Here is a 10,222-nt window from a genome sequence, read left to right as displayed (position 1 = left end):
AGGGAGTAGAAATAAAGATTTTTGTCAATGAGACTGCAGGTAGAGTTTTATTTATGATTGAGACTCCTGGTAAATTTTCCCAATTTTATATTTAAAAACTATTATTTTTGGAAAATATCAATTTTTATTTGTTTTGATATTGTTTTTTTTTATTTATATTTTTAAAAACTCGGTAAAAATTAAAAGCTTATAAAAATGTATTTTTAATCGAAGTGTGCTGCCTGTTACCTAACGAATCGCACCGCTCCAGGTAGCGAACCCAATCAATGATCGATCAAAAATCGAAACTAAAAATCGAATTTTTACTGTAATTTCGGGCCTTATATCAGATCTCCCGGAGAGCCCGATTCGGCGGTTGCGATCGTCAAGGTGATTCTGATAAGTGCGTCAGTCGAAGATATCGGAAGGAACAACCGCCGCGGCGATCGAACTTGCTCCTTTAAAAAGCAGGAAGCCGATCGGATTTGTGGTCGATCGGCGCCAAGGTTTGTGGCGCTCGAACCTTTTTCCTGTCCGAGCTTGAAATCGGCGGTCAAGAATCGATCTTTAGGTCTTTAACCTACTCAAAACCTCTTCATTTCACCGCCGTCGCCGCCATGGAGAGATCGTCCGTGTCGGCGGACTACTGGCGGAGGTTCTTCCGCAGCAGCGGGGCTGACATCTTCGAGGTGATCGAGCACGCGATCTTCGTCGCCGCCTCCGACTACCCTGACGAGTTCAGGAGCAAGCGGGACGGGATTGTCGAGAAGTTCTACACCGTCTTGCTTCCGCCGTGTTTCGGTTGCGATCGCGTCGCGTCGCAAGGGGCCGAGGCCGAGGCCGAGGAGGGGAGGGGCAGCGTGAACAGCAAGGCCGATAGCTGCATTGTCGACCTCGAGTTCTCCAATCGGGCCGTCAGCAATTGCACCGACGAGGCGGCGGCCCTCACCGCAGAGATGGAAGAGGAAGACCGAACGCTGGAACAGGTCCTCTGGATAAAGGACATCCTTTCCGACCATCAAGATCAGGTACAAACTGTTAAAAGAGATCTTCTTCTTCTCCCTTTTTTTTTTTTTTTTTTTTGCATTCAATCGAGTTCTTTAGATGATCAAATAATCTTTCTTTGATATCCTGGTTCTACTATTCAGTCTGATGATGTCTTGCTTGAGTTGCTGAGGAAGCTGCAGCTAATGGAGCTTACTGTTGATGTCCTCGAGGTGCTTATATATAGTCTTCATCTGATTTCTACTCATCATCAACTGTGATACACCGACTCAAACTGATATTTATGTTCTAAATTTTCTTGTGACGTAGAAAACCAAGATCGGAAAGGCTGTTAATGTTTTGCACAAACACAACTCTAAGCGAATTCGACACCTATCGCGATCTCTCATCGAGTAAGTTTCTTTTGATTTTATCTGATTACATACATTGGATATACAGCTGCATGAATAAAAATCAATGTTTCAGTAGAATTTAACACAGTAATCTCAATCTTGAACATGTTCTGCAATAAGTTCATACCGCTGCTAATTAAGTTCCTAGTAAACAATATTTACTGTTCAAGGGACAGTTTTCATTCCTTATAATCCAAGCCTAGTTTATGAAGCATTTGGCTATAACAATATCTTATTTAAGGCGTAGTACAGATTTAACAAATGATGTGTCCTTCAGACAAATAGGAACCTGCTCCTCTGCTTCATCTTTCCTTAATCTGGGTATTCAATAATAGGTTATACTTGGCTTTATGTGAATCAGAAAATGCAGAAGGCAGATAGGAAGCAAGTAATTGCAAATTCATAGATGCGTTAAGATGTTTATATCAATCTGATTTACTTTTTGTGCAGTGGCTGGAAGGTTATAGTTGATGAATGGATCAGTGCTACTTCTGTCATTACTGGTATAGTATATCCCCTTCTGTTGTCTTGTTATTGTCTGTATGATTCTGATTTCATGTGCTATTCCAAATGTTGAATTAATTGAGAATTTGCGACTTACAGGGATCTCAGACTCTCTTAATCCTTATGCTGAGGATGAGGAGGCAGGGCTCCCATCTCCTCCATTAGACGAGGGAGCTCTATTTGCTGCTCCTACTACCTCCATGATGCTTTCTGGGGTATGTGATTGTATTGAATATCCCCTTTGCAATTGTTGTTTTCCATTCATGAGCATACACTGACCTAGTTCCATTTGATGTGCCATTCACGGTTGGGTTGCGAAGTTCTTTGATGGAATGGATGATGATGGAAGTGCGTACTTGGGTTTCACCTTTTGGCTTCTCCTTATTTAGTTACTTAAATTATCAATGTCATCGTCCTGCAATTTGCTGCAGATTTTAGAAACAATAACAACCTTGATGAGAAATGGGAAATTGGAAGAGACCCGGAAGAAAATCATGGAACAGTGAAGAAACAACAGCCTGAGAAACAATCTATTGTCGTAGAAGAACAAGTAGAGACGAGGAGGCAGCTAGCAAATTCCAAAGTGAAACTTCAGGTTGGAGGAAAAAGAATCTCTAAAGGGCAAGCAAACTCACAAAACATCGTAAGCAAACAAACCAAGCCTTTGGTTGCTGAATCTGCACATGGTAGACTGGCAGAGCTTACCTCTGAGAAACAAAAATGCACCCAATTGAAAATTAAACTGCCACGAGATACTGCTAAACTTCAAAAGAAGCCACCAACTATTCTACAAAATGTGAGTTTACCTGGATGTTGAAAAAAACTAAAACTACTATTGCCTCTAAACTTCTCTATGTTGTTTTAGAGATCAAAATGCTCTGAGGAAGAGTTAGTTCAGGCTAAGTTGGAAGCTGCAAAGAGGAAGCTTAATGAAGGCTATCAGCAAGCTGAAAATGGTTTGCTTAACTTGTCTATTCATGGTCTAGTTTCGTTTGAGTGGAAGATTGCTAAAGACTGATGGGTGTCTTATGTTTCATCTGATGCAGCCAAAAAACAAAGAACAATTCAAGTAATGGAGTTGCAAGATTTACCCAAGCAGGCGGGCAACACTCCGCAACCTCTTCATAAATTCATAAATCAATCTAGGAATTGGCCAAATGGGCAGCGGCACTAGTTCGCTTAATTATCCATTTAAAGTGCCGTGAAATCCTATGACAGACCATTTTCTTTCAGTTGGAATCTCTGGAGTTAGCTGCTGGGAAACTGTATGTTCGAGCTAAGCTTTTCCTCCAATATAACCCAGCAATTTCATCCCTACCATCATGAAAGCAAATGAGTTCACTTTGTTTGGGCTAGAAGGTGGATGAAATAAGATAGCTGCTAACTTCTGAAAACTTGAGTTCAGATTAGTCTAATGCTTGAGAAGATATACTTTATTTCTTTGGCTTGCATTGACCCCCACAAGATATCTGAAAAATAAATACAGAAATTTTGACAAACTGCCACTGTTTCTTTTCCAATTACAATGCTACTGAATTGAGTGGTGGTTCCTAAATGATCTCTTTGATCAATTTGTTTCTTGTTGGTGTTTCTCAAATATACTTTCTATCAACTCATTGAATTATGGGCAAGCTTGTTTTAAAATTGACACTCTCTTTTTGGTGGCAAAAAGAAAAAGCATATAACAATAATAAAAAAATTAATCTACTACCTTAACGATTTCTTTATTACCAGCTCCATAAATAAAAAGAGAGATAAATATAGATATACATAGAATAATTTAAATCATCACTTCCTGATAATTGATCCCTAATTATTATGTAAAAATGACATGAGTCAACCATCGGCACTATCCCAGAGAAAATCATGCAATAAAGAATCTGCAAACTTGTGTCGGGTCCAAGGCATCTTTATTTATTGGTTTCCAGCTAATAACGTGTAGCCTTTAATTGTGCCTAGTCTTATGGATATCAAATTTATGAATCAAGCATTTATGGTTTAAGGTGCAGACAAACTTCTCTAGGTTTTATGGACAGGATGATTTTGGCTCAAAATGAGAGGAAGTCGTCTCTCTCACTTCACCACTTCCCTCTTCTCCCACACAAGTCTCTGCAAGATCTTATTGGACTCGTTCCCATCTTGTTTGTGAGTTGCCCCACCTCCACTATCAGCCTGCAAGCGTCTACCTCCATTGTTGATTTGTTTTGTCTCCTTGTTCATGAATGTCTACATCTATTGCTAATTTGTCGCACCACTTTGTGCTTGAGTTGCCTCTAGTTTCTCTTTATCCTCCTTAGAGTGGATCGACTTTCTCCATTAGTCCAGCAAAGCTTAGTCAGTGTTTATCCCCCTCCACCCCTCCACTTGGGCAAATCAGCATCAGCATGAGAAGTTGTCGCAGTAGATACAAATGAACAATCACAGAAAAAAAATATAAAGATTTTTTTATATTTTTTATACCACAATCAAATAAAATTCTATAATAGAAAATCAAAACAGCATCCCTAATTCTGCATATGCATATCATCAAAACGTACCTATATTAAAAATCATTAGAATATTACCCCACTCATAATTTGATATCCAAAATAGTTATCTGTACTCCCTAGCCTTGGAGTAGCTTTGGAATATATGACTAAAATTTCACTAGAGTGGTGCAACTTTAATCATAACTGCTGCACCATTAAATTTTAATTTTTTTAATACGCTAATTAGAAGAAAAGAAAAGGAAAAAAAACAGAAGAAACATAAAAACTTAATAAAAAATCTAAACAAATAGAAAATAAATACATATAATGTATTAAATTTTATCTTCATCATCTGAAAAATAACCTCAACAATAAATCTCTGCCTTATCGATAAATCTCTTCCTTATGTCACCACGAAAGTGCGAACCTAAAGGTCCTAAACTCGAGAGAACAAGTACAAGATAGCAAAGATTTGTCCTGTAGTAGTGGCGCTTTGCGAGGCTATTGGAACACAATATTACAAGGAGAGTATAGAGGGCTATACTAGTGGCCATTCTTATTGTGCCCATACCTTTAGCTTCCCAATGTCCTCATTACTAGCACCACCACTCTAATTTGCCTTCTGCCTTTGACTTTCTACTTCATATTTTATTCCTCCATCTTGCAAGTAACTGCGACTTGTCCGCATCTTCTGGGCATTTTTCTTTATTGTTTAAGTAAGAAATATGCACGCCATCATGGGTACAATCAAGTTGTCATTCGAATATAAGATTCGAATCCCTGAGGTTCTTCCTTCCATCTAAAAGGTAGCTCGGTGCTACGAGCGTTATCAATTTTTTACCACACAAATAAGAATACAATTTCTCATTAATAAATAGCCGACCTTCATTATTAGCTTAATATAAATTCTATTAAGAGATTCTTCATAAAAGAAGGGACAATTTTAAGTCGTGTAAGGTAGCGATTGATCTGATAAAAGGATTGAAAAAGAGCCCCCAATAGAAAAATCTTACGTAAAACTTATAAGATTCAAACCTACGTGGCCCGATTAAACAAATTGAAAAAGAGCGAAAATCTTATGAGGAATTACTCTATGAGATTTTTGTTATGGTTGTCTCTTATCTATACAAATCCACTAATTAAGCCACTAATATTAGATTGTTGGTATACAAAAAATCGAATGATTGGGAGCGTTTTAACTTGTTGGTCTTCTTTGTTAAGTCCATATCGTAAGTTTACTTTTGTGGAGGGAATGTGGATCAAGGGAAGAGAAGATGACTTACAATAGTATCAAGGGAATGTTCCACCATAGTTATTCGACAGAATGGTCAATTTATTTTTGAACTGGTTGAATCAAACCTAGCTAGCCCTCTCTCTATTTGTTAACCAAGCTCAATCATGGTACCTACGTTTGCCTGAGTTTTTCATAGTTTTGAATGTTTTAGGGGTTTGGGAGTCTCCTCTCCGATCGAAACAGGATCGGGCATGCATTTTTTTTTTTATAAACATTAAAAGGGAAAAGACTTGCATGTAGACCCAGATTAATCCCTACTACTTTGAAGCCACTATTTTAAAACATAAATACATCTAGAAATTTGAAAAAAAAAAAAAAAAAAAAATGTTTACCTTCAATGGTCTCACGATGGTCTTTAAGCATCATGCCTCTTGAACATAGCGCTTCATTGTTTGTGCCTCCAAGGCCGGCTTACTTGGTAAGTGCATTGAATAATCACCATAATGGCCAGAGTTGAAACTCAATAAGAAATTTCATCACCTATGTGGGTCTTGTCCATGCACTCGTCAATTTGAATTCCTGCTAAACTCCCTCTCAATGGCATGAGGCAATCGTGAAAGGGCCGCTAACATGGCGGTAGCATGTTTTTTTTCATTGTTTGTGAATTTTGGGAATCTAAAAAATGAATACAAAGTAAAAGGAGCAAACATTCAATCTAGATAAGCGTATCAGTAAAGTAACAACCCTTTAAGGATTGTCTTCTTGTTACATATTTTGGAAAGGCCAATAGTTTCTCAGAAAGCTCGAAGAACTGCAACAACGCACTTCGATGAGATGAGCACATCTGATACAAGTTAAGCAACAAGCAGATCGGTCCTCCAGAAAACTATCCTTCTATTCTGGATTAAGAGGAAATATAACTGACAAGAGTAGCATATGGAGAACTTAGCAATTACCCTATTCGTAATAGGAAATCAGAAACAGAGAGACTGTTGTTTCATTTTTTTTTGTAAGCAAATCCTGCCAAAGGTTCATGCATAGGTAAGTACTAGGCCATGAAGAAGGTTTTGACGTTCAACATAATGAAATATAAATGCAAAAACCAAAAGTTGCTAACTAACCTTAAAAGTGGCAAGAGCATCAGAAGCAATATAAATGCAATATAACTCAAAGTTATTTGATTCCAGAATGCATCTGAAAGACCATCACAAAATCAAAATACATTTGAAATCAAGAATTGATGGTCATATTAAAGACATGATGTTAAAACATTCTTTACATTCACAAAAATCAAAATGCAGTTCCACATTTTTCTTATTCAGTGCTCCTCAAACATGAAGTTGACTTCAGGATAATGAAGGAGGTGACAATCATGAATAATTAAACTGAATGTATAAATTACTAACTAGCAATTCAAACTATTATGTTGTATTGATTATCAATGAGATTATAGCACATAAAATCCCAAGTTTAACAATTTATTAGTAACTAGCAATTTGGAACTAAATTCATTGTTTTTAACATTCTCCTCAGGTTGGAGCGTATATGTACCTCAAAACATGTATATGCTATGCCAATCTTTTGAAGGTAATAGAATCTTGGATAAGGTGGTAGTAAACTTCAATATGATTAGTGCATTCATGAAACACTAGATTTCTTGTCATAGTTGCAATGCAATCAAATCATTACAGGGTTTAGTTGTTTGAAATCTGGTAAAACACTTGGCCCACATTTTCTCATATGCTGTGTCATAAAACTATATTTTACTTTTATGGCTCTTTCATCTTAGTGTTACTAAGTTGCTTCCAACACAAGTGCAGAATCTTAAAGTCAACCTCCGTCAGTAATAAACCGAACATAATTAGCACAAGATAATACTTCAACATTTAAATGTCTATACTTATTATAATACAACCCTTTCCCTAATCCATCACACCATCCAATTGCATTTGTGTCCACTATTTAGGGTCAATTACATGTTCTATCCCTTGACCTTGCATCTAAGCAAGGATGCATCACTAGTAATCTCAGTACAAACCAAATTTATTAGAGTGACCTGTATTTTGCCACTCGATTTATTTTCCTTCTGCCTCAAAACTTGTAGCGTACACATGAATAGTCACTGATGTGACATCCACAAGTCCCCTGAATGTCATCAAATAATAAAAAAATATTTGGTGGCTAAGTACTAGTTTATTAAACAAATGCAATTGTCTAGACTAATCGCGAGAGAGAGAGGTTGTTGAAGAACTAGTGATCTTAGAAAGAAGAGTAGAGAATATAGTAAGGAAAGAGATTTGAAGGAGAAGAGAGGGAAGGGAAGAAGAGTGATCTGAGAGTATTCGATAGGGAAAAGCAATTTTAGGATTTCGGTTTCACCGCAATGATTGTAAACACTTAATGTACATTTGGTTTCCTATCCTCAATGGTTGTTTATGTAGGTAAACTATCCTAGGGTATTCGATGTGGACATTTGGAACTACACCGATGTATCCATTCCAATTTATTGTCTACTGTCAGAGCAACAGAGCTGAGGGATTGCTTTCCTAAAGAGACTCCTGTCATGTGATCCCACAACCCCCGAGTTGCCCTCCCTTATTGTGTGATGATGAATTAAAATCAATCTATTAAAATTTATAACAGCCTATTGCTCCTCGTGACATACCGATCTCCTTTTGTAGTCGACTCTCCAAACCTTGAGGTTTTACGGGTTGAAGGATTGGGTTCTCCTTTTGGTTCATCAAATATCATTGAATAAGAAACAATTAAACTTAATAGATTCAATAGAAAGTGTCTACATATCATAGGACTAATCCTTAATCCTAGAATCAAGAGTCCACTCCATAGGAATGAAGGTACAAACAGAGATCATCGTTCAACCAGTTACAATCAAGACTAAATTTAGAAAAAAGAGAAGAAAGCTTAGACTTGATGCTTGATATCGTCTTCGGATGCTCCCCGATCCAAAATTCTATGTGCGAAGGCATCAAATCCCCTTGTGATCATCCTTCGAAGTCTTCTAGGGGCCCTTGGGTGGCTCCCAATCTAGATCCCCTTCCTCCTCAAAATCCTCCTCAAAATCAGCTTTTATACTATTTTTCCAAGCGCCTAACACGGGCCCGTGGCGGCTGGTACGGCTGCCCGTGTCAGGTGCCATGACCTCCGTCAAGTGGCGACATGGCCATACCGGTTGGCACAACCATCCATGATGGCTAGCATGGTCGTTCGTGGTGGCTTCTAGAAAACTCCTGGAAATCGAACACGGCCGTGTTGGCTAGCACAACCTCCCATGAAAGGGTCTGTGATAAACAATTGGGGCATGACCCCTCCAAATTGGCCACGGCGTGGTAGCTGGGATGCCCTCGAAAGTTGGTTTTTAAGCTCCGCTTTGCTCCTTTTTATGCCCTATCAAAAGAAATAAATGAGTAGTTCTCCAAATTAGGAAAATACGAAAATAAAATACAAAGAGATGAAAGATAAAATATATACATATAAAATGAGACAAGATGTGCGCCAAACTATGATAAAAACTTTATATGAAATGCGCATATCAGTTATGACCTAAAATAAGTTGCTGGCCTTTTGAGTAAGCCAACAGAGAAAGTTAATGGTCAAATAATGGCCATTAAGTAGGATTAATGGCGGTTAGGATTTTGAATTTATAAATAGAGGCTCTTTCTTGGGCAGTAGTAATCCAATCATCCACAATCCATCATCAAGTACCTCTAGGTCGCCACAAATAATTAGTACTTGGTTGCTAATGTGGTTTAACTATTGTATTATGAGGACATGTATTTAAACCTCTAAGTACCACCAGAGAGAGGATAGATCTATTTTAAGAAAATTATATTATCACAAGCCTCAATTGTGCTTAGTAGAGAGACTAGGCTCTCAAGTCCTTTAGCCACTCGACCTTTCAACTACCTGACTTGGGCTCCCTAGTCGTTCAACAGCTTGGTCTCCTAACTACCCAACTCGGCGACTCCATTTGTTCAGCAACTTGGTCTTTCGAGTTGTTCAGCTGCTCGGTCTCTTGAGTCGTTAATCAGCTTAACCACCTAAGTTTTTCAATAGCTCGTCCACACAAGTGCTTCAACTCGGCCTTCTGAGTTATTTGTCAGCTCGACTACGAGTATTTGACTTGGCTATCTCCTTAGTTCCCCGACTCGACCGTCTCCCAAGCTCCCTAACTTAGTTGTCTCCCGAGCACCCCAACTGGGTTTGAGCACCCGTGCGACTTGAATCCTCGAGCTCCCTAGTCCAAAGATTGTGTTCAAGATCCTTTGTTCATTTGGCAAACCAAATAAGTTGACATTTTATTTGTGTTTGCCCGATCCAACTAATGTATCAACAAAATAAATTAGACACAAAACAAAAAGCTTCCTATATTCCTTAACAAAATGGCGTCGACGAGAGAAAGAATCATACTACGAAGAGAATGTTCTTCTATTAAGTTCATATTACCACATAATATGTGGGGAGGAAGTTGTGTTGATAGTCAATTACCTTTAAATAAGGTATTGGGAAAGAAAATAGATAAAAACTCTTATGAGTTGTAAAGCAAAAGAAAGTCCTCCTATAAATACTTACGAGTGAGGGAGCCTCTTGTTAACGTGATAGTGTCTAATCCAAAAAAGGTA

At 38.1% G+C, this 10,222-nt stretch overlaps 1 protein-coding gene and 1 long non-coding RNA gene across 2 annotated transcripts; one reads left to right on the top strand and one right to left on the bottom strand.

The window, feature by feature from the left end:
- The first annotated feature begins 309 nt into the window (after positions 1-309).
- LOC121967223 (probable mediator of RNA polymerase II transcription subunit 26b) lies at positions 310-3,435 on the top strand. The gene is made up of 9 exons (XM_042517316.1): positions 310-1,007; positions 1,128-1,196; positions 1,294-1,376; positions 1,827-1,879; positions 1,980-2,095; positions 2,201-2,228; positions 2,312-2,676; positions 2,746-2,836; positions 2,927-3,435. The coding sequence occupies exons 1-9, from the start codon at positions 597-599 to the stop codon at positions 3,052-3,054; spliced, it is 1,344 nt and encodes a 447-aa protein (XP_042373250.1). The 5' UTR covers positions 310-596; the 3' UTR covers positions 3,055-3,435.
- A 2,841-nt stretch (positions 3,436-6,276) lies between these two features.
- On the bottom strand, positions 6,277-9,912 carry LOC121967222. Its single transcript, XR_006107681.1, has 2 exons — positions 6,704-9,912; positions 6,277-6,602 (listed from the first exon to the last, which is right to left on the bottom strand). It is a non-coding gene; the product is annotated as an uncharacterized LOC121967222 (long non-coding RNA).
- Between the last annotated feature and the right edge of the window lie 310 nt (positions 9,913-10,222).

This window comes from Zingiber officinale, chromosome 3B, assembly GCF_018446385.1.
Source record: "Zingiber officinale cultivar Zhangliang chromosome 3B, Zo_v1.1, whole genome shotgun sequence".
NCBI classification, from domain to species: Eukaryota; Viridiplantae; Streptophyta; class Magnoliopsida; order Zingiberales; family Zingiberaceae; genus Zingiber; species Zingiber officinale.
This window is presented reverse-complemented; position numbering and strand designations above follow the sequence as displayed.